The sequence below is a fragment of the Acomys russatus genome, chromosome 30 (assembly GCF_903995435.1).
Source record: "Acomys russatus chromosome 30, mAcoRus1.1, whole genome shotgun sequence".
Taxonomy (NCBI): Eukaryota; Metazoa; Chordata; class Mammalia; order Rodentia; family Muridae; genus Acomys; species Acomys russatus.
This window is the reverse complement of record NC_067166.1, coordinates 25,475,248-25,500,105: the sequence shown is the minus strand read 5'-3', so window position 1 is coordinate 25,500,105 and position 24,858 is coordinate 25,475,248. Positions and strand designations below refer to the sequence as shown.

Below are 24,858 nucleotides of genomic sequence, written 5' to 3'. Positions count from 1 at the left end.
AGGTTTAATGAGGATCTTGCTGTTTCCACACAAAAAGTTGAGTTTGAGGTATCATCGTAAGACATGCCAATGTGGCACACTTGTAAATCAACCCAGGATCTACCCTAATAATCCTGACCAGCACAGAATCTCCCTGCCAGACTTTCTAGTAGCGTAAGTGATTCTCTTTTAAAAAGATATTTTAGATGTTATAAAGACATGGGAGACAAGTGCTAGAAACATGTATTTCATAAAACAATGATACTTTGTTATAAATAATTTCATTATTATGTTCCTGTAGTTACCGCTCATTTAAAAACTTACTACTTAAGATCAGCAAAGCAGTTTTATCCTCAATAATATTTAAAAAGTCTAGAGATTAAAAAAAAAAAAAAACAAACCCAGCAGTGAAGAACCTCACCATCTTCATTTAGTACATAAAGCTAGTGAGAATTGAGAGCAAGTCACTACCACCAACGTAACTTCCTCATCGGAAGGTGGACATGACGCAGGAGCTGCTGTGTAGATTGTGTGATGGTGGTAAAGCCATGTGCTAAGTAACTCACCAGGCGACAGCACTAGCCTAACACACAGAAACACAAATGGCCAGGACGATGTGCTTTGTAGGTTCACATAGCTATACTGGAGGCTCAGCTGTCAAGAAACAAGATGGGTTTAATACAGACAGAGAGGCAGGGCAGAGAGAGAAGGGCCCAACATGTGAAAACTTGTCTTTATAGAGGAGGCTGGGATCTGCTGTGAGCTTAATTATAGAGCAATTCCAAGGATGGTACAGTAATCAGAAAAAACAAAACAAAATTGAATTCTTCAATTTCCTGAGTTAGGCGAAAGACTCAGCTACTTCTTGGCGAGTTCAGACCGGCTAGGGGAAGAGCGCTTTTCCTTTTTTCTCTTCTTCTTCTCCTTTTTGTGATGTTTGCTCTTTTTTGATTTGTTCTTTTTTTCCTTTTTCTTTTCTTTTTTCTGATACTTTTGTTTCTTCTGTTTTGAGGAATCCTCTTCAGAGGAGCTGGAGTAAGACCTATGGGCAAGAACACACTGTGACTGACACTGTGGTTACACTGGGGACAGGAACTGAGTAGGGTCTGAGCTGCCCGGAAGAGGACGCTTAAGCACAGATACTGAAAAGCCACTTCTTAGTCTTTTTGAATGCAGAATTCGAATTGTGACCAGCTGCTTGGCCACCGGGGCTGAGGAAGCTACAAACTCCATGGGCTTTGGGGTCAGGGAGAATGACAGGATTTTTACGGGGCTGTCACAGGTCTGCGTGCTGGGCTGGCTGCCCTTCAGAATGCACAGGGGACGCTGAAGCAGAGCTCGCTGACCTCATGCACACAACCCACTCGCCGATGTAATAACTTGTTAGCATATTCTCTTAAGTCACAAAAGGAGGCAATTATAGCTCAATAGAAAAGGGGTCCTAATTATTCCTCAGTGTGAATGGATAAGAGCTGAAAATTAACAAAATAAAAGCACTTTTGTAATTCCTGTGATCTTTCTTGGTAATGAACTCGATCCTTCTGCTTGCAGAGTGATAGAGATAAACACTTGTATTTCCAAGCAATTTTTATTAGTTACAAAAAGGATGCTTTTAAATGAATACTGCACGTAGATGAGTGAAGATGATTATCATTTTTTCCCTAATATTTTAACACGAAATTGAGAGGGAACACCCATAGAATTTCCTTTCCTGACATAGGCATGTGGGCTGGGGGTGGGGTGGGGAGTAAACAAACAAACAAACAATACACATTTTCAGGGATGCACAAACCAAAAATATATGTGAGAACAGAGAAACTGAATTAATTTAAAATGCAACAGGTGTCTTAAAAGTTAGTTCATGCAAGTAAAATTATGTGGACTGAGCAGGTTATATTTGTATATTTAGGAGTCTATCTATCTATCTATCTACTGATCTATCTACATAGAAATATAAATAATATTTGAAAGCTTTTTTTTTAAAAAAGAAGTCATGAATTTAAGAAAGAGTATGGGTTAGTATATGGGAAGGTTGGAGGAAAAAAGGGAAGGGGGAAACTTTGTAATTACATCTTCATTTTAAAAATTTTTTAAAGTTAGCTCAGAAATCTAGATATTAGGACTAAACCCCAAACTAAGAAACTCAGGCCAGACACAGGGGCAAAAGTGAATCCATAAGCCTGCAGGGCTCAGGCCTTGGTGAGCCCCTGACTCAACCTTCCCCTCAGCTCCTTCCTTTTCTCCTGGCTGGCCTATTTATTTGCATACACACAGCTTCTTATATGCCTGCACATTCTTTTTCAGCTTTTTGGTCCTGGATTCTCATCTTTAAGACAAAACTAGGTTTGGCCATAGCACACTATTAGGTGGTCATCTGAACATGCATGAAGAGGTTTGGGATTCAGGGTCTAAGGTCTGTGAGGCTTGACACACACAGGTCTGGATATAATAAATATAACATACATATAAATAAATGTGTACATATACATATATATGTAAAATAAATGCACACACACACACACACACACACACACACACCCAAATACATCAGAACATGGAAGACTATATAGCTTCCTGCTTCCTGCAAGCAATCCTGCCCACTGCCTGAGCACAGATAATAAGCCACCAGTCAGGAGTGTGCGCTCTCAGCTCCTAGAAGCTTCTGCTGCTAAAGATAATCTAATTTCCAATGCCTGAAAGTGAGCTAACATTTGCAATTCACAAGTTTTCTAAGTATTTAAAATATACATAACCAAGTGCATTACAGAATTATAGGGCGGTAACACCAGATTAAAACAACATCATCATCATCATCAACAACAACATTCTGAGAGAATAAAGGCCAGACCTAACTGCGCTCAAATGCATAAAACATGTCTACTTATTTTTTTTATTTTTTTATTTTTTTAAAGATTTATTTATTTATTGTATATACAGTGCTCTGCCTACATGTACACCTGCAGGCCAGAGGAGGGCACAGATCACATTAGAGATGGTTGTGGGCCACCATGTGGTTGCTGGGAATTGAACTCATGGCCTCTGGAAGAGCAGTCAGTGCTCTTAACCGCTGAGCCATCTCTCCAGCCCCCATGTCTACTTATTTTAGTATGACTAAGACTGTACTTGATAATCACGGGAGGGTCTGCCTTTTATAGCATTTGATCAATTTCTTTAATCAGGCATCAAAACTCTTACCAGCAAAAAATTCAAAAATAGCTAGTGAAGGTTGTGAAAGATCAGAAGCTTGGGCTTATTAAAGTCTATTAAATTCTGCGAATAAATTAATTCCTTAGTCATGATAATAATAGGAGAATACAGACACTTAGAATTCAATTTCAAAATGAACACAAGATATATATGAATAATTTAGGTGTATCCAATTAAAATCAGCTCTTGTTATAAATGTAAAATCCAGAAAACAAATATATGCAAGGGAGGGGATGCTGGTCCTCATCAGGACCTTCATTTGCGCCAATAAGACAGGTAAGGTGTGATAACTTCATCTTTGATTCTAATTTTTAATGTACATGGCTTTGCTATTTTACTAAACTAAACATTTTATTCTTACAAAGAAAATGCTAACAGTAAATGAACTGAACTATAAGAAAATAAAATCTGTAATCCTTCCTGGGCTAATAGCTTATGGTTTTGCTTTTGCTACACATGAATAACCCATTAAAATGTACCTTTTCCTCTTTTTTTTCAATTTAATTTTCTCCTTGCCTTTTTCCTTTTTCTTCTCCTCTTCTTCATTTATTCCTGTAAGAAAGGAAGAAGGTGGAGGAGAAAAAAAATCAAGTCGCCATGAGTCTATGTCATTATACCCTGTGTTTGTGTGTATGAACATATGTGTGTACTTTATAGTTAGAAAGATGAAGACAAGAAAAACAGGAATAAGAAGTAAAAGCAAGCAAGGGCCTCAAAGATGATTTCTTTCATAGATAATAATGACACTTCGATGGTAATATCTTCAGCTAGGAAACCCCAGAAGATGATGTTAGCTCTTAAGGAGTTTAAAAATGAAATCACACTGAGCACCTTGCCGACAGTAATGATACAAAACTGGAAATTAGTATTAAGAGGAAAACTGGAAAACTTAGAAATATGTGTCATCAAAACAACACATCCTGACCCAACTTCTGTGTCAAAGAAGAGCAGTCGAAGAAAAGTGAGAATGCGAACACAGCATGCAGTGGGCCTGAGCAAGGGCGGATGAAAGTTAAGAATAAGATAAGCTAAGACTGACACAGCCCAGCCGGGCGCCTCCCACCCAGCTGCTTCTCTCACCTCAAGTGGGAACAGTACAGAAATTACTGTTTAAAGCTCTCTGAAAATCTAAACCACAAAAAGTTTAACCTTTCTAATTCTCACATTTTTAAACAAGTTACATTTTAATAGCTACACAGAGAAAGTGAAGTTTACAAACTTGCAACTTCATGTTTATCCAATTACAGTAACAAGGCTTTTATATACAAGATGCAGTATAAATTGAGAGACGTTTCTTCTACAGTCAACTGCAGCTGGCTTTTGTTGTCTGTTTGTTTGTTTTCTTAGGTAATATAAAACTTCTTATATTAATCTTTTAATGATTTTAAAAGTTATTTTTATTTATGTGACTGTGTTCCTGTTGGGGGTTGACTTGGTGTTATATGTATTCAGATTCAGATGCGAAATTCTGGACCCCAAGATCTGGTTGCGGTCTACACGGCTGCATTCTCACACATATACCAAACAATGTTGTGTAAACTTCGCTCCCAATTATCTCTGATTGGTTAATAAAAAAGGTTGGACAGCCTGTAATGGGGCAGAGGAGAAGCAGGCGGGCTTCGGTTCCCGGGCTTGAGGTCTCAGGTAGGGACCACGAGGCCAGGAGAAAGGAAGCTGAAGAAAAAGGGTGTGGCCTGATGAAGCGGAGCCAGCCTAGACCATACGAATATTGGCTACTAATGTGAGGAAAGTGGTTGGGGAAGTAGCTAGAGTAGCTTAGAAAATCATTATCAATTGTACCTGACCAGTCATTGTGCTTAAGCTTGTTAAATAAATCAGTAGGCCTCTGTTTCAACTATTTGGGAGCTAGCCGGGTTAGAAAAACACCTACCAAAGTACTAAATTTTCTGCATTAGTGTTCTTGTATGCCTCATATGTGCAAGTGTTGTGAAAGCCAGAAGAGGGTGTGGGATCCCCTGGAGCTGGGCTTACAAGCATTTGTGAGTTTCCTGAGGTGGGAGCTGAACTCAGTTCTCCTGGAACCACACCAAGCTCTCTCAACTGCTGAGTCAGCTCTCCAACCCCCACTTAGGCAAATCTTAGTGAAAGCATGTCCAAAAGCAGGAAGTAAATTCCTAGGGTTTTATTTATTTTTTATTTTTATTTTTGGCTTTTTGAGATAGGGTTTCTTTGTGTAGCCTTGGCTGTCCTGGACTCACTTTGTAAACCAGGCTGGCCTCGAACTCACAGCGATCCGCCTGCCTCTGCCTCCCAAGTGCTGGGATTAAAGGCGTGCGCCACCACTGCCTGGCTTCCTAGGGTTTATACTGGCAGTGTTAGAAGTCTTGCTTGCCTAGGCCTAGGGCTCTGTGTGTTTTTAACATTGCTAGTCAGCTTCTGATTGTCTAAAATCCCTGGTATTGGTCCATGGGACCTGACAATCTAAGGTTTGTCTTATACAAAAATAGCAGGCAATAAATGAGGAAACGGCAAGACACCAACTATGGACTCAGAAGCTGACTTGCCTCCTAGTCTCAGAACTGATCACTAATCTTAAGCCAATGTCTTCCACCAAAGCCTACACATACCTATGCTGCAACCCTTGCATGGACTAGGAGAGACAGCGTCATGATGAGCACAATTATGTAAGCGTACAGGACCCAGAAGAAGAAACAGGGGGAAAGCATTGCTTACTTTTCTCCTGCAGGGCCTGCAGCTTGTTCAGTTCTTCGTTCTCCTCATCACTGTCCTCACTGCTTGTACTGCTGACGTCCAACACGATGTCCCTTTTGGGGTCTACCCGGAGGAAATTGCGGCACTCAAAAGTCAGATGACCAGCTAAATAAAAGAAAACAAGAAGCAAGGTGGATAAAACTACGTGCACGTCTGTGTTCTTTGTTTTGGGGCTTCACAGGAGGCAACCGAGTAAAAGTCCACTAGCACCACCAAAGCCGTAGCTTGTACTCTGTTGCTGGAGGTTTAGAAATAATCCCTACATTTTTGCTTGAACATAGTTTTCCAACAGAACTGCCCCTTATTCATTGGAACTTCTAATTCAAGAATCAATGGGGGGGGGGGGCACTTGTTATGCATTTCAGAATACTGAATAGCTGTTTTTCTCTTTCTATAAACATAGGTTATTTTACATTATCTGGATTAGGGTAGCTAGAAATATATTCTCATACATGAAAACTTTGTATTTCGCTCCCTCCCTACAGTGTTTCCTCCTGGCTTGGCCACTAGGGTCTTGTGGTTACATCTTTTATCTAATTAAAGTGGTCATAATGCCTAAGTATCATTAAAATTAAAAATACTTCTCCAAAGGCTTCACAAAAGTAAATATTTACATTCTGATATAATTTTTCCTAAAACTCTTGCAGGAAGCAAGCTTCCATAGTTGTCCACTGTGATGGTTATCGCTAACTTGACGTTGGTAGGCTTGAGGCTCACCTGAAGACAAGCCTCTGGCATGCTTTGAGGGTTTAGGCTAGTGGAAATGGGAGGACTCACCCAACACAGCATTCCTTGCACTGGGTCCTAGCCTGAACAAAAAGGACAAAGTGGGGCCCAGCCAGATGGCTCAGGGGGTAAAGCCATTCGCTCCTACTGGGCCTGAGGACCCAAGTTCCATCCCTAGGACCCACACGGTGGAAGAGAACAAGGAGAAAACAAACTCTCCAGGTTTTCCTCTGATGTTCAGCTATTGCTATGGTACATGAGTGAACACACACACAACACACACACACGAGAGAGAGAGAGAGAGGGGGGGGGGGGAGTTTTAGTGGTTCTGTTAAGCCTTTTTGAAGTTCTGCATCTGTCCTATTTATGTGGTCCTAGGGACTGAACTCACAACTTGGTGCAAACTACACAAACGCTCTACTAACTGAGCTGTATCATCAGCCCCTATCAGACCATTTTTTTAAACAGTAATTTCTTAGCACTGGAAAAATAGTTTCTACCTCAGTGTAAACTGTACAGTCCATCCCTATACCTACAAGGTAAAGATTTGGTTGCCAAATCCTTACTGTTCTCTTCCTTGTGATTGCTATTTTATAGGTTCTCAAATATGACATGAGAGTTCTTGCTACCTTCCCTAGATGCGTAAGTGAAATCGTCCTAATCTTTGCCTCACAGGTAGGGTAGGAATAATGGCTTTATGTGATAGGCTCCACTGTAGCTGTCCTGCCACTGTCAGGGGCCTAAAGCTTAACTGCATGCAGCTCTGAAGGCCATTAGTGTGTGACTCTCTCTGCTTTCACTTTAAGACCCTTTGCATCCCAGCACGTAGGTGGGTTGTCTTTCCTTCTTTTGAGCTAGGTTTCCTGGTTTGGTTCTGCTATTATCACACTGTTTCCCTCAGTGCTATGCACTTGGCACAGAAAAGAAGGCTTTCCATGCCATTCCAGCATGCCATTGTGACCAGAACTCCTCCTGACGCAATCTTACTTTACTCAAGTTAGTTTTATATCAAAAATGCCTCGTACTGAAGTGAACATGCAAGAGAAATGCTTAGGAGTCCCATGACAGTTAGCTTCACTTTAATGAAAGCGACATGGTAAATCACTTGTGAATCTGCAAATGAAAGTTTGGGTTTTTGTCTGTTGCTGCTGTTTTTCTTATTGGGTATAAGTGAAAGACACTTAGGATATCACTGTGTCACCACACATTTGTCTTCTCGTGGCTTCTTTTGTAAATAGACTCTCAGAGGATGAAGGGTAAAGAGTTACCAGAATGTAAGGGGCTGGGGAATTGGCTCAATGAACACAGCAAGCAAGTGTGAGGATCAGTGTTTGGGTCCCCATGGGCCCTGTAAAAGGAGTCAGGTGGGCACGGTGGCCACCCATAGTCCCTAGCTGGCAGGCAGAGACAGCAGATCCTGGGACAAGCTGGCTAAGTACAACAGCCAAATCATCAAGCTCTGGGTTCAGTGAGACACCCAGTCCAGTATGACACGCTCCAAATGTGGGTTGGACCTTCTCGTGAGCTGGAGGCCCAGATGGAATAATAGGGGGAAAGGATGCGAGCAGTGCAGGACTACTCTCTCCACTTCCTGTCTGCAATGAGGCGCACTGCATTTGCCACCATGTTCTGCCTTACCACAAGTGCAGAGACAACAGAGCAGACCGTGATAGCTGAGAACCTAGGAAACTGTGAGCTAAAGGGATGTTATTCCTCCCATTCTGACATTACATCAGGCATTCTGTCACAGTGACCAGAAAAGAAAGATACAACGGCTGAGTTCTACCAAGAGTGCTTGTCACTTAGGGGGAGGACAGGGTCAGCTGAGACAAGGGCCTTCCCACACGTTAAATAAGATCACAGACCTTCACCTTGCATCGTATGCAAAGTCACACTCAAAGAGGATCAATACACATGAAACATAAAAACCCAAACCACCAAACTTTTAGAAGAAAATGTAAGAGTAAGTCTTTGCCATTTTGGATTTGGCACTAGACTCTTAGATGTGACACCAAAAGCACAAAGCACCAAAAGGAGGAATATATATATATAATTTTACTTTATTAAACTTAAAAAAAAACTATAAAGAATATTACCAGGAAAGGGAAAAACTTAATGAGAAAAATATTTTAAGGCATATATGAGTTTGATGTTTGCTCACTGTACATAAGGATCAACTAAAACTCAATGAAAATATGACCTAGTCTTTAAAAAAAAGACATCAGATCATCATCAGAAAACAAATATCATCAGAAAAGAAATACAAATGGCCGAAAAGCATATGAGCACTATTTCCAAATTATTAGCAAAAAGCAAATCACAATGACAATGAAATACAATTTCCCATCTAGTGGAATGATCTAACCTCTACTCACAACACTTCCTACAGCAAACATAGAACTTGCTTTCCACACCCCAAACCAGTTCTTCCGTCTCTGAATACTGACTGGGTATCATACAAGCAAATTCATTTCTGAATTTTATTTGTTCTTATTGTATGGAGGTGGGGCGGGGCATGCACCTGCATCAAGGTGTGCCTATTGGTAAGGCCTGGGGAGCTGCTGGACTTAACCTCTTGGAATGCTGTTTACAGAATAAAATCATATTTGTGACACTGTATGTAATTATACAGGCTTGGGTGTACATTATTATTGTTGTTGTTTGGTTGTTTGTTTTTGAGACAAGTTTCTCTATCTAGCCTTGGCTGTTCTGGACTCACTTTGTAGACCAGGCTATCCTCAAACTCACAGCGATCCACCTGCCTCTGCCTCCTAGAGTGCTGGTATTGTACCTAGCTTTTGGTGTACCTTCTAATTGTACTATATTAATCACATTGAACTTGTTGTTGAACTCAAACGTTTGTGCACATGAGCAGAAATTCTGGGAACAATCAAGTCCTTACACAAAGGGAAAAATTCAGAAAACATTCAAAAATCATTTTCAGGGCCTTTACTTCTTCACCTGGTATCTAGAAAGAAAGAAATATGTAGGTATATATAGCATATACAAACATACCAACAACATACATACATTGATACACACATTTAAATTTAAAAAAAAATATTTACTTATTTTATTTTTCATGTGTGGGTGTTTTGCCTGCATGTATGTATATGTACACCATATGCATGCCTAGTACCTGTAGAGGCCAGAAAAGGACACTAGACCCCTGGGACTGGTGTTTCAGATGGTTACGGATTACCTCAAGGGTGCTCTAAACTGCCTAGCCATCTCTCTGGCACCACCTGGACTTTTAAATACATAGTTTTTGCTTCTAAATTTTCAATTAGTTTAGTTCTATTTTCTCCAAACTTATAAGTCTGCTGCCAACCCCTATATTTCATGGTTTCTTATCCAGCCATCATCTATGGAGCCATCCGCAACTTTGGGAAGGGCCCAGGGACCACCCACAGAGCTGCTCCCTATGATCCTAGGCCACCTATCCCCCATGAAGCAAGAACCAAGAAAGCAATCCCAGTAGACAGAATGTTGCTTTTCAGCACACTTACGGTAGCCACATTTTCTGCATCCTGCTCTGACATTGTCCTTGTTACAACCTGAGAGAGAGTTGGAGAACAAATGGGGAGATACATGTGAGTAACAATAAAGACTTTGTCTGATTTGCAACCTGAAGTGCGATTAGAGACTATTCCGGGAAATACATTTGTTAGTGTACAGGCAATTATACTAGCCCGACTCTGGGGTCCTGGCAACCTCTTATGTTGTCACCTGTCACCACTGCCAGGTATGCTAAGTGTGTGCCAGATAAAAAGGACCCACTGGCCTGCCTCTTTCTCTCTCTCTCCCTTTCTTTCCCTCCCTCCCTTCCTCCCTCCCTGTCTCTCTCCCCGCGCCCTCCCCCGCTTCTGTCCTTATGGCTCTGTCTGTCTGTCTGTCTAAATGTCCAAATATTCACCTCTACCCCTCCTCCTGGAGGCCTTAACTCCTCTCTCCTTCCCTTCCCCCACATAAACTTCCTTATACCAAATATGTTACGAGGCATAATCAAATATTACAACATGTAAGCAAAAATAAAGACTTTGTCATATGATAAAAAACCTAAGATAACCTTTTGTACTAAAATTTCCTGAAAAAAAAAATCTCTAAACTTAGCAACACTACTTAAATATTTTGATGGACAATCAATTGAAAATGAATGTACTCAAATCATTTAACCAATATTTCAAGAACATATTTTTTAATTCAATAGGAATACAGCATTATAGTTGAAAGCTTAGACAATTCTGCCTCACAATATGGGGAAGAAATTCTAGGAGGAGATGGCCTAATGTTGAAACGTAGCTACCTTATTACCGTGTGTGTGTGTGTGTGTGTGTGTGTGTGTGTGTGTAGACTAACAACTATTTTTCTGTCTTTTAGTAGAAGAAAAATAATTCCACCTTTCTCAAAGAAATTGATGAAATTCCATATATAAAATTCACTATAATTGCTAGGTATAATTTTTAAAAATCACTTAAATTCACCACTTGAACTTTGAGAAGTAAAAACAAAGTAGTCCCATATCCAATTCTGATAAAAAGTTTACAAATGTTCACAATATTTCTGTATAGTCAGTACGTACAGATGGTGTTGAAGATATAAATACTAGAAATAAAAGAAACTAGTTTTAAAAATTGTGATAAAATGTACAGCAATGAGAGGATTTTAATCACTTCAAATGTACAATTCAATAGCACGGTGACTGGTCACAATGGTGCACAGCTCTCAACTACTGTCCTTCTCCAAATGATTTTTATCAAGGCAGTATCTGTACTCACTTAAACATATGCATGCTTTTCTACTCTCAGCTATGTTAGTCTAGTTTCTAACTATTAGCTATTTGAAGAAACCATACAATATTTGCCCTTTCAAGAAGTCTTGATGCAATGTTTTCAAGAAGCGGCCACACTGTTGTATGTACCAGAAATGTAGTCTTTTTATGGCTCCATATTCCACTAAATACGGATTTAACCTCTACCAGTGGCTTCTGTGAAGCAGTGAGAAGCCCCACGGAGCATCATTCCATTTCTCTGATGAAGGACTTCACTTTCTAAATCCTAGAAATGCAGTTATCATCCCAATGTAAGACTAGAGGAAATACAGACAGCAGAGAGAAAACAGTAGTAAAGTGTCAATGAAAATAACAGCTAGAACTACTTCTTCAACGTTATAAAATTGAAACCCTAGTTATTTCCTCCTACTCCTAGTTTGAAGAAAAAGCATTCCATAAAGCTGCTGTTGTGGACACATCCTGCAATAACACGTGTTCACACAGCAAGTGTTGCTCTACTGCTGCTGATAACCTTGAGAGCAGTATGGGGAGAAAGCGTCTAAGCTTCCCTGATATCTGACCCTTCTAGGAAGGCCCACAGCACAGTGGTTTGTCCTTTTCCAGCCCTCAGCTGGCCTGAGTGGCAGCTAGAACTTTTCTAACATCATTCATCATTGCAGCTTCCTAAAAACTCCCTAGCTGCAGGTCTTCTGATGCCCACCGTCACCTCAGACTCTGCTGTCGCTTTATGGCATCCACATATTTAAATCAACAAAGACATCACTGCTGAACTTTCTGCTGTGCACTGGTCCCTTCCGCTTAAGACTTTATGTCTCTACTTTGTCCTGTGAGAACCCACATGCCACAGTTAGCACGACTCACTGTGGAATAAAACTGGATTAATCTAATCTAAGGCATGTGCATTACGAAAATAATTGTATGTTGACAAAAAAGCTCAGAGAATATGGGTCAGTGTTAAGTTTGTTTCCATAGAAACCACAGATGTTGAATAAACTGCCCCATGCACCATTATTAATTCTGCAACAGACCAACAGTAACAGGCAGGTGTGAAACCATCTCACCTCAGCCTGTGCTAGAACTGAACTCATTTATACAGCAGGAGATGCTGATGGGAACTCACTTGTCAAGTGCTTCCTATTTTTAGAATGAACAGAACATGACATTTCTCTCAGGCTATCTTCTTTAACAAAGACAAAACTTTTTATGACAAAGAGATGACCAGATCTCCCTACAAGCTATTCCCCTCACTAGCCTTTGGCTGAATTAAGATCCCTGCTTCATTTGTGATTGACCATGGCCAATGAGAAGTTTCTATATGGGCCTTCAAGACCAAGGCAAATGACACTAAGACCTGGAAAAAACAAGTTCACTTTCCGTTGTCAAGATCTAGCTTCTAGCTAAGTATCTGTAATCTCAATATTTGGAGGCTGAGGCAGGAGGATCACGAGTTCAAGTCCAGTCTGGGCTACCTAGTGAGCTTGAGGCCAGTTTGGGCTACACGAGACCCTATTGGGAGTTGGGGTTGGGGAGTCCATTTTCCTCGGCACTGATGGCAGTGGCAGGGTGCTCCATTTGGATTGTTTCACCTTTGCTGTTTTCTGAGCATTGCTAGCAAGGATTTCCTTAGATTCAACTAACTCCTTGGCATTCTTCCTTTGCAATGTAATACTTGGTTTCTGATGTCCGGAAGGTAACTCTGGCTGGTACAGTGGTACTAAAAAATCCTTGTGAAACTGAGCAGCAAAGCCACTTGGTGAGGCCCCTTCCCAGAACAGAGATCCATTCTCCCATCTGTAGCTTTGGATGCTAAGCTGGCTTAGGTTGGTCAGTGATGCCTGCCCCCACCGCCCACCCCTCAAAGTTCTCCTTTGTAATCAGGACCTGCCACCTAAAGGTCACCATAGAAGTATATAATAGGGCCATGGTGTGTGTGTGGGAGTGGGGTTGGGGGGGGCGTGGGATGGGAGTGGGTAGAGGGCTGCACTTCAAGTGATGAGAACCCACAGAATCTAACTCAGAATACACTTGAAAGGTTGTGAAACAATATTTGTAACTTGCGGGAAGGACAAAGGGAATACTCCCCACTTTCTTATCTACTCCTACAGCCCACCCTAGTCACCGAAAAGGGCATCTAGTTCTCTATTAACTCCAACATGCCTCCAAAAGATCAGGAATTTTAATTCAGAACATGGCTGCACTGGCAAGAGATCACATCCTAAGACCTTATAGATCTGTGTGCTCTGGCTGGAATGCAGACATGCTGGGTCATGGTGGCACATTCCTTTAATCTGGGAGACAGAGGCAAGTAAATCTGAGTTCAAGGGCAGCCTGGTATAGAGCAAGTTTCAGGTAAAGAAAAGCTTAGGTCCAGGCATGGTGATACATCCATGCCTTTAATCCCAAACAATGAGGCTAAAGTTAGTTTCTAGAAGGAAGCACCCATGTTTGAAAATGATGTCTAATTGAGTGAAGAATCAGAGAAGATTTGACAGAATTGTGTTTGTCCAACACTCACAAGAAGAGAGAGGAAAGGGAAACTACTTAAGGGAGCAGCACAGAGAATGAGAGAGGAGAGAGGGCAGTTTTAGAGAGAGACGCTGAAGAGACAACAACCTAGACACGGGTGAAGACAGAATGAGCCAGAGAATGAGAAGGAGCCAGAAGATTAGAACGGATTGCTAAAGTTAGTTTGAGGCCAAACAGAGCAATTCAGTGAGAAAACTGAGAGAAGCCAGAGGTTGGAGCTTGAGCCAGAACGGCTGAGTTGAACCAGCCAGCCAGAGTTCAGAAAGAGCTAGAAAGGGTGAGCTTATTCACCAGTAAATCTCAGAGGCTAGACTAGACCTCGAGAAGACTACATGGAGGCTAGAAGCTTCCAGGACTCGGCCTAGGTTAGCAGATGAGGCAGTAAACCTCCAAGAGGACATTTAGAACGGGTAGATAAAAGTTCCCAGGCTACAGCTAACCTGCAGGCCTCCCCCGGCAACATAACCCCTGATAACTGGCAGGACTTTCTGCCCATCTCTGCTGCCTTCGCTGCTTCCAATCGCCAGTCTGCTTCTCTCCCCACCTTTTTCTCCTTCTCCCCGAGATGCCTCTGGGTTTCCCCTCTCTTATCGTAAATAAGAACCTTCCCTTAACGATGGGGCAGCCATTTAGGCGGTTCTTTCTGAGCCCCTTGCATACCGTCGCAGCAGTGAGTAGAACTTAGCTTCCTATTTTTATGGTCTGCCTTGTACTTTGAAGACATAATCATTTGACTTCAAAAGTCAGCATGGAAGCCATTAAGCTGTTTCCGTGTCACTTAGCAACTGCGTCGCCTCTACCACAGGGTGACATCTTTTCACTTTTAATTTGATTAGATTCAGTAAAGGTGGGTTGGATTTCTTTTGTTTTTGCTGCAAGTTTTCCATTTGGTCATCTTATTAACTTTTAGGTTAACACATTTTGGGCCTTCACTAGAATAACTCCAAGTGTTATAAGCCTTCTCAATGGCTTATATTACTAGTTGGAGATAAATTCTCCTTTGAGAGCTCACATAGAGTAATGAAACTGAAATAGAAAAAAAAAACAAACAAAAAACAAAACAGAAATTAGAAATTCCTTATGAATTTAAAAAGTAGGCTAAATGAATTTCTTGATAGAGCAGAGGTCCTATCGTTTAGTTTAAAACATCTTTATCATTTGATCCCTAAAAGAGGAATAAAAGTGATCCAGTTAGAGTCCCTTAAACTACTGATATGAAATAGCCAGCTTAAGTAAATGCATAAAACTCTTCCTTCTATTTGCCTCATAAAATAATCAAGCCGGGCCCAGTGGCACATGCCTTTAATTAATTTCAGCACTTAGGAGGCAGAGGGAGGCAGAGCTCTGTGATTTCAAGGCCAGTCTGGTCTACAAATCGAGTCCAGGATAGCCAAGGCTACAAGAAACCCTGAATCAAAAAAAAACAAAAACAAAAACAAAAAACAAAACAAACAAACAAAAAACCCCTAAATCTATGAAGAAAAAGCTGAGCTGAGTATGGTGACACCCACCAGCAATCACAGCGACTGCAGCTGGAGCGTGGCCTTTAGCTTGAGGCCAACCTTCTGTATTATGAGTTTTGGGTAGATCTGAGCTATACTTAGCAGAGTTAGAGGGACAGGTAAGAGAAATCTCAAGGTCTTCTTCAAAGACACATTGCAACTGTCTCCAACTGTAGAGGAATTTTAATTCAGAACATGGCTGCTCTGGCAAGCGATCACATTCAAAGACCTTCTAGGTCTGTGTGATCCGGCTGGAAAACAAAACACACTTTTAATACAGGAGACAGAGGCAAGCAGATCTGAGTTCAAGGCCAGCCTGGTATAGAGCCAGTATCAGGTATAGAAAAGCTTAGGTGCAGGCATGGTGGTACATGCCTTTAATCCCGAACAAAGGTAAAGTTAGTTTGTAGAAGGAAAAGCCCTCTACAGAAGGAAGGAAAGTGGTGTCTAATTAAGTGAAGAATCAGAGAAAGATTTGACAGAATAGTATAAACTGAATTCTTGTGAGAAAGCAGAGGAAAGGGAAGCTATTTAAGGTGCAATGCAGAGAGAGAGAGAAAGAGAGATAGAGAGTAGAGAGATAGATAGATAGAGAGAGAGAGAGAGAGAGAGAGAGAGAGAGAGAGAGAGAGAGAGGGGACAGTTTTACTGGGACAGTCATAGAGAGACAAGTTGCAGAGAGAACTCAGGTGAAGATCAAATGAGCCGGAGAAGGAGAAGGAGATTAGAGCAGATTGCTGGAGTTAGTTTGAGGCCAAGCAGAGGAATTCAGAGGCCTAGAGAAAAGCCAGATTAAATGTGTCAGTGGGAGAGAAGTCTGAACCAGAATAGCTGCATTGAACCAGCCAGCTATGAGCTCAGAAAGAAGAAAGGAGCCGGGTGTGGTGGTGCACGCCTTTAATCCCAGCACTTGGGTGAGCTTATTAAGCAGTAAGTCTCAGAGGCTGAAAACATTCTAGGCCTAGGTTAGATTGTACAGACGCTAGAAGCTTCCAGCACTATGTCTAGGTTAGCAGACAGAGGCAGTAATACACTGAGACAATAATCAAAACAGGCAAATAAAGTTCATTTTACATCTAAATAAGACAAGAACAACAGCCTGTAGTCTTTCCCAACTTTAAGATCCCTGACTTCCCTCATCACTCTGCCCCAAATCAAGGGGTTCTTAGCTGGGGAGCCCAGGTACCCACAGTCCTGGGTATATAACCGAAAGCTATTGTCATGGGATCATAAGTTTAATCTGTTGTCTAATGAAACAGAGTCAAGACCGCCAGCACTGGATTGTGCTTGTCATAGTGAATTATAAGCCCTGTAAATGGCGGGGCGGGGGGGGGGGGTAACTATGGACTGGTATTAGAAAAGTTATAAAAATGAATATAGCCCTTCACTACAAGAAGCTACAGCCTATAGGTTCCCTAGGGTAGTGTACCCATGGTTGTATTGCATGACAGGCTGCTGGGCAACACACACACACACAAAAACAACAGACAGTTTTGCTCATAAGCATAAAAAAGTGCAGGCAGCAGCAAATCTAAGGCAGGGTGGACGGACTATAATGAAGGGACAACAGTGACAAAGGCACACACAGCACAAGTAGAAAAACATGAGAGGGGAGAAAAGAGCCAGGTCAGTTTTGTTTTGTTTTGTTTTTCATCATTGGAGAGTACATAAGAAAGGCAGGAAAAGGTAGAAAAGAATTGGTCATGGACAATATTCAAAATACTGTCCCTTTAGTTCTGGAGACAGGGAAACAGCAGAGGAGAAGTTAAGCGGCTTAAAAAGAATTACAGCCAGGTGGTGGTGGCGCACGCCTTTAATCCCAGCATTCGGGAGGCAGAGGCAGGCGGATCTCTGTGAGTTCGAGGCCAGCCTGGTCTACAAAGTGAGTCCAGGACAGCCAAGGCTACACAGAGAAACCCTGTCTCAAAAAAAAAAAAACAAAAAAAAAAAAAAAAAAAAACAAAAGAAAACAAAACAACAACAACAACAAAAAAGAATTACAAAATCCACAAGTATGATAGAAAAGAAGTTACCTATAGTATGGCTGAGGAATGAGGCAAGTTGACTCTGGTGTGATTTCATGTTTCTATGACTTACGTAGATGCTTCAGCAATATGCTGAAGGGCCGTGAGACAGATGTTAACTTAGCCATTGTCATCATCTACCCTGGCTAGACAGACTTCACAGAGAGACATAAAAAGGCCAGCTTTGGGACCATCCATATTGGCAACACACATTGCCACTTGTCAACAACTCCTGATGGGGAATAGTGACTTACCCACACAACCTCAGCAACCGAGAGAATTGGAACAACTGTGAAGGAGCAAAGAAATGTTTCAAAGAAAGTAAACTTGGCTGAATCCTATGCTCAACACAATTTGTCAAATGACTAAGTGTCTAAGATTCCCCCCCCCCCCCCCAAGGTCTTCAGTATCTCATTGTTGCCTACATAATGGTTTAAGCTGGCATACAATGCTGAGGAACAGCAGTGGAAGCACGTGACCATTGAAACAGACAAGGCTGCTGCCTTGTGAAAAGCAGCCTCATTACTCTATAGTTGTACCTTATAATAACCAGGCGCACAATCACCCCAAGCTGAATCCATCACACTTAAAATAAAGGAGTGTGACACAATGCTTCTTCTCCTTGATGATCGCCTCAATGGAACCCCATTTTCCTTCTGTGCAGTGTCTGGATCGATCATCCAAGAAATTATCTTAACACCTTCTGTGTCTGCATTTTCTAAAGCACTTGCTTTGTGCAGTCATGCCACCTGTCAGGCCTATTATCTTGATTTTTGGTGGGTTTAAGCAGTTTATGTAAGGCGTTCCATCTAGCGTAATGACACAATTTATTATTATATTCGAAGCATTATTTTGAACCAAAAGGTTAACATATTTTTTTTAACGCTGGCCTCAACTTTAAGAGCATCTCAAACAAAGCTAGAAGAAAAGGCACGTTGGTCCCTTTTCTTAAGTAGCGCATTTTCATTCCTAAAGTTTTACAGGGTGTCTCCTGGTGTGCTCATACCACACAGGCACTCAGAATGCCTGCTCAGACAATGACCAGTGACAGCGGGCCAACTCTGGGTGCAGCAGTGTGATGCGGAGGTCACCAGCGTCTCTCAAAATGCCTAAGCAGACTACTGTGGATGCTCATCTTTCTCTGCGATCCCCTTAAATGCTATTGTTCCCAAGGCTCCAGTCAGATCTTGCCTTCCCACAGCACACACGGTGTCCAAACAGCCTCTCACGCTTTACCCCTTAATTCCCATAATATGTGTTGTTTCTGACTCTGACTTCTTGCCTAATAGCCATTTATTCTCATGCTGTCTATTAGTCTGTTAGTCATTTATATTCCTGTGGCAGAGTAACATCAACCCAAGCTCCAAGCTGACCTCGTGCTCTGCATCTCTGTAAAGTCTGCTCTCTAGAGGCGCCTTCCCAGATATGAGGGCTCTCCAGGGAGCTAACATCAAGGACCAGGTGTATCGCGTTTCTCACCTACATCAAAGCAATCCTCAATTCTTACTGGTCCTACCACCAAAACCACACCCCCAACGTAGCTGCTTTTCTGTCAATAAGACGTGCTCAGTGGTGTCGAAACTCACCGGAATCACCCTTCATCACCAACTGAGCCTCCAAACTAACTCTCCTCTAGGTTACTGCATCCTGACACACAGTTCGTTCATTCTTTCTTCTTCTTCTTCTTCCTCTTCTTCTTCTTCTTCTTCTTCTTCTTCTTCTTCTTCTTCTTCTTCTTCTTCTTCTTCTTCTTCTTCTTCTCTTCTTTCTTCTTCTTCTTCTTCTTCTTCTTTCTTCTCTTCTTCTTCTTCTTTCTTTCGTCTTCTTCTTCTTCTTCTTCTTCGTTCTTCTTCTTCTTCTTCTTCTTCTTCTTCTTCTTCTTCTTCTTCTTCTTCTTCTTCTTCTTCTTCTTCTTCTTCTTCTTCCTCTTCCTCCTCCGCTTTCGAGACAGGGTTTCTCTGTGTAGCCTTGACTGTCCTGGACTCACTTTGTAGACCAGGCTGCCTTCGAACTCACAGTGATCCACCTGCCTCTGCCTCCCAAGTCCTGGGATTAAAGGCGTGCGCCATCACTGCCTGGAGGTCCCCTCCAGTCTGAACCTGACCGGTCCAGTCCCATCCCGACTCGTCTCATCCCAGCCCGCCCACCTTCCCTAACCCCCTACCCCCTACCACCCCGTCTATTAACATCCTAATACTTTGTTTTTGCTTGTAAGGTCCTTCAACCACAGGCCATATCCTTATTATGCCACCGAGACGTGCACACGTGCATGGTGGGGAAGAGCTAGGAACCAGCATTAGTGCTTGTGAAAGGAAAGGTACTTGATTGCTCAGTCTGTGAAAGCTGTGGAGGAATGCTGAGTGGATGTAACATCTATCAATAAAACGCTGTTTAGCCAATCAGCTGGGCAGAAGGATAGGAAGTGGAAGGCGGGACTTGCTGGGGGCAGGTAGAGCAAGTTTGGGAGTTGAAGGAAAGTCGGTTGATCGAGGAGATGGAGGAAGGGGAGTTTATGGCCTGTTGATCATTATAGTGATAAGAGCTTGGGGATAAGTATTATATATCAGTTTAGAGTCGTTTGTTTACCATAGTTTAGGAATAGATTTGTATTAGTATAGTTTCTGCCCGGAGCGTTGTGCTAGCAGCTTTAAAGTGTGCTTCAGACTCTGTCTTTATTTAACACTGTAGGCCAAACTGACACATTTTTTACTGTAACAATCTATCAACAGCTATCTCACAGCAGTGGTTATTAAAGGAAGAAAAAATACAATCTGATACATAGTATCAGATACATGGGTTACATAGTAAATGTTAGATACTGATTACTACTTCAGTTAAATTCTCACTTCTCTCACATTAGCATCCTGAACCTTAGCCATAGTGGGCATCTTTCATTTCCTCTTCTACTTCCTCTTCCTTTCCATATCCAGTCTGTCTCCCTGTAATGCTCCCTTCCCTCTTATGTTTCTTTCTTTCTTTTTTCTTTTCTTTTCTTTCCTTTTTTTGGCTTTTTGAGACAGGGTTTCTCTGTGTGTAGCCTTGGCTGTCCAGGACTCACTTTGTAGATCACGCTGGCCTCGAACTCACAGCGACCCGCCTGCCTCTGCCTCCCGAAGTGCTGGGATTAAAGGCGTGCGCCACCACCCCCGGCGCTCTCACAGTTTCTTTGCTTGTCATCTCGAACATCTTTTTGTACTCCCTGTAGCCTGTTAGGTGGCCTTATTATTTTGCTTGCCACAGCATGAGTTCCACTTTCTGTAAGTCCCTTCCGTTTCCTGCTGAGTCCTAAGGGAGCAAGGGTGTCCATGATGCTCACTGCAACACACTGTGTAAGAGCGTACAGCCGCTCCACAAGCGCTCCTCTGCAAGCGGCACACGTTAGAAAAGCGGCCCCCACCCGGACCCTGCAACAGCTAGCTCTAGAATGAGATGCAGAAAAGGCTGCCACAGAGCAAAGACTGGGATCAAACAGTAGCGGGAAGGGCAATTTTAGGCAAAGTCGGGGCTTCAGAAACATATTGGGGGGGGGCGTTCCTTCAGTACCGTGCATTGTGAGTCTCCAAAAAGCGAGGTGCATATATATTTAAAAACTCCTTTCTGAGACGCCTTTAATCCCAGCACTTAGGAGGCAGAGGTAGGGGGATCTCTGTGAGTCAAGGCCAGCCTGGTCAACAAAGTGAGTCCTGGACAGCCAAGGCTCCACAGAGAAACCCTGTCTCGAAAAACCAAAACCAACCAAAACAAACAAACAAAAAACAAGCAAACAGACAAACGGACAAAAACTCCTGCCAGACAATAGGGTTCTACAGAAACACATCCTGACAAAACCGGCTTGGGGTTTACGTTCTTGGAGCTCCAAGCACTCCCCAGCAAGCTGGAGTACCAGACAAAAACACCCCCAGAGCAGTTTGCCGTTGCAAGGTTTAGAAACCTCTGAATACAAAAGTGAAGTCTAGAAAGAATCCTAGACATAGTTCAAGAAACGCCTTCTTTTACCGATAGGGAAACTGAGGCCCAGAAGGGCACAGCAACGGGTCTACAATCACACCGTAACTAAGGAAGAGCTTGAACAAACCCCACATGCGCTTCTCGACTTGACTTTCAGTACGGCTACCTGGGTTCGCCAAATGTTCCCAGTTCGAATTTTATTTTGAAGCCCCATGAAAGTTAGTGTCAGTCTTCTGGGCAACTCGTTCCTTTAGGCCCGCAATCCACTGCTCCCAAGTCCTCTCTCGCTCTCACACTCTCACAATAAGACACTTTCCCTGTAATCCTGTGCAGTTTGGGCTTGCCTGAGAACGACGGAGATGATCTCTCCCTCTTTTCCCCTCCCCTCTTCGAACTTGTAGTGTAAACTTTTTCGTGTAAACCAACCAACTCTAAATTTTCAGGCTTTCGCCTGAATCCCAAAGGGCTCCCCGAACCCACTACGCCCTAGGCTTCCCAGCTCGCCCTCATTCCTCTGGAGTGAGAGGGCCCTGCGGTTGATCTTCACCTGGGACTGCCATGACGCCGGTGAGTGGGGTCGCCGGAGTCCTGGGCTTTCGAGATCGTGTTAGGTTTCAGATCCGTTGCGAGGACAACGCTCTATCAGAGAGATCTCTCCCACCGAGCCACTACAACTTCATAGGGCTGGGGAAGGCCAGATCCACTTCCAGGGGTTGGCGGAACTAAGTCGCTGCGGATGCAGTTTCCAAGGGGGAGAGTCCAACTAAGGAGCACACGTGGTCGGAACCATTTCTTCCAGCTTCGGGAGGTGAGTACTGTCTGAGAACACCCGACCTGGGCGCAGCACTGGGATTTACAGATTGGTACTTTAACTGTTATAACAAATGACACTACAAATTCTCTAAAGTTTCAGAGGTCTGATCGTCTTTTCTAGTTCCTTGAGAACAGGGAAGTTTCCTTCCTCGCCCCCCCACCGAAGTTACCGGTGCTCGGGTCCTGGAGCAACATGGCGGCGCCCATGATGGGCTAGTTTGGAAGGGGGGGGGCGGATGAAGTTGTGTTGAGTAGGGCTGTCTTGCCCGACTCCGATCAGGTGAAGTTTCCCTCAAATACCCAGGGTAAAGAATTGTGTTCTAGCAGGCTGACACCGTCAGAGACTCGCTAGTCGTTCGCGGCCACACTAAAGAGCGGCGTCCTGAGCCTTGAGCGAGATGAGTAACATCTACATTCAAGAGCCGCCCACGAATGGGAAGGTGAGAGCCTCACCACCTGGACACCCCCATTGACAACTCCTTGATTTGGGGAGGGGCGGGAGAGGCAAGTGCCGGGGAATCTTAAGAGTTGGAAAGACCAAAAGAACTGTTGTCCACACCCTCCTTATGGCCAGTGTTGCATCTATTTTGTTTACGTTGGCGAGTCTCAGCATATATTTTAGAGGTCGTCGATCAACTTCTCTATTCGCTAGTTTTCTGGCCCCTTAACTTCCTTCATCCAACTTGTGCGAGCGCCTTCTAGTGTGTGTCGTTTTTAAAGGACTTATGCTAAAATTTTTCATTGTTGTTTAACTTGGAGACCATGTTGTCTATAATCATTTATTGAAAGCTTGCTAGGCACCGTGCACTATACTAGGTGCTTATGATATGTAATATCATTGGTACTAGGTGCCGGTAGCATGTTTTGGGATTTAGAGTGCTAAGGAAAATCTCCAGGAGACAAGGTCTTATACAGTCAAGGCTAGTTGTTAGCTCCCTGTCTTGGATGCGACATGCATCTCCATGCCTGGCTTTTGGTAGGCTTTTGGAAGAGGAGATTGTACTGCCATGATAATCCGATGGAGTGGGAACACTGGAAACGATGGAAAAACATCTTGGAGGAAACATCTTTTGAGATAATTGTCAGAAGCCGTGAGGGAGTGGGGAATAAATATTAGCACATCGAAATGGGAAAGGATTCGCTGATAGGTTTTGTGACCAAGCTGTCTTTCTAGAGGACAGTGTTAATTTTAATTAACAAATGCTTGGAGAGATGAAATAGGCTGACCATTCTGCTATGCAGGACCTTCACACTTGCTTCCCTTTCGCTAGTTTGCTCTTTTATCTGTTCAAATGTCACTCTTAACAAAGAAACCTATCAAGTAGTGAATCCCAATGATGCCTTGGGTCTCTGCAATTTCTGAATATTTAATAGTACTTTATTTTTGTTTCTTCCCTATATAGAAAAAAAAAAAAAAAAAAAAAAACCATGGGGTGGAGATTAAAACATCCAGAGCAGTGCTCTCAGCTTGTGTGGGTGGTGACCCCTTTGGGGTTGAGTGACCATTTCACAGGGGTCCCATATCAGATATGTACATTGCAGTTCATAACTGTAGCAAAATTACAGTTATGAAGTAGGAATGAAAATAATTTTATGGCTGGGGGGTGGGGGTCACCATAACAGGAGGTACTGTATTAAAGGGTCACAGAATTAGGAAGGCTGAGAACCACTGACTTAGAACAGTGCTGCACAGATAGTAGATGGAATCATAGCCTGTGAGAACGCTGAGGCAGATGAACTAATACTAAGTTTCCTTTAGCTTCTGAGAGATATTTATTAGCATAGGTGAGGGTGAAGTTAAACTTCCCATGGACAGAGGTAGGTGCTTTATCTAATGGCTTTTTTTTTTTTTTTTAAATAAAAAAATAAAACAGGTTCTCATATGAGTCCTTGGCTGTCTTGGAATTGATTGTTTACTCTTGGAAATGATTTGATATGAGCCTAGTGTAAAAGTACTTCTGAACAAGAGTTCGTTTAACAAGTATTTTAAGAATTGCATGTGTATATGCATGTGTGAGGTATGTGTGTGTGTGTGTGTGTGTGTGTATTGCTGCGTGCTGATGATACCACACTCACGTGAAGGCTCAGAGTATATCTTTAGGTGATGGTTTGAGGCAGCATCTTCTGTTGTTTGATGCTGCATGTGCTAGCCCAGCTGGCCTGTGACCTTCTGGAGAACTTCCTGTCTCCTCCCCTCAGTTCACCATAGGATCACTGGGATTAAGGGCACATGTTCCAGCATTTGCCTTTTATGTGCATTCTGGGCATTTGAACTCAGGTCCTCGGGCTTGTGTGCTAAGCAGTTTGTCAGCCGAACAGTTTCCCCTGCGTGAAGCACTTGCAAGGTTCCATGTCAGGCTTTAAGGATGCTGCAGAAGGAAATCCACCATCTTCTCTTTTGTTGTCGAGTTAGTTAAGTAAACTGTATATGATAAATTATTGTGTAAATAAAAATATAAGTTGTGATGAATACTATTTTTCTTTTGGCCAGAAACAGGCTGAGGAAAACAGAAAGCATAGTCTATAGCTTGTTTAGAGCCCGTACTGTCTAGTGGCACGTTAGACACTGAAAGAGGTAGACGTATTCAGTCAATGGGACATGTTTCCC

General features: G+C 42.6%; 2 protein-coding genes across 2 annotated transcripts in view; one reads left to right on the top strand and one right to left on the bottom strand.

Annotated features, from left to right (window-relative positions):
• Positions 1-750: 750 nt before the first annotated feature.
• On the bottom strand, positions 751-22,186 carry Srek1ip1 (SREK1 interacting protein 1). The gene is made up of 5 exons (XM_051172481.1): positions 21,985-22,186; positions 10,155-10,202; positions 5,881-6,024; positions 3,666-3,738; positions 751-1,021 (listed from the first exon to the last, which is right to left on the bottom strand). Exons 1-5 carry the CDS (start codon positions 21,995-21,997, stop codon positions 838-840), a joined length of 462 nt encoding a protein of 153 aa, XP_051028438.1. The 5' UTR covers positions 21,998-22,186; the 3' UTR covers positions 751-837.
• Positions 22,187-22,594: 408 nt separating this feature from the next.
• Positions 22,595-24,858, top strand: part of Cwc27 (CWC27 spliceosome associated cyclophilin) — a 171,539-nt gene continuing 169,275 nt past the window's right edge. Inside the window, exon 1 of the mRNA XM_051172608.1 lies at positions 22,595-22,690. Coding sequence (XP_051028565.1) covers positions 22,649-22,690 — 42 coding nt within the window. The 5' untranslated portion in view covers positions 22,595-22,648. The remainder of the gene's footprint in view (positions 22,691-24,858) is intronic.

What these genes read in the sequence shown, in the direction of transcription:
- Srek1ip1 (XM_051172481.1), bottom strand. An exon ending in ATGCAGAAAATGTGGCTACC is followed by an intron (nt 6,025 to 10,154) that starts GTAAGTGTGCTG and finishes TCTTTTATTTAG; the next exon opens with CTGGTCATCTGACTTTTGAG. An exon ending in TTGAAAAAAAAGAGGAAAAG is followed by an intron (nt 1,022 to 3,665) that starts GTACATTTTAAT and finishes TCTTGCCCATAG; the next exon opens with GTCTTACTCCAGCTCCTCTG.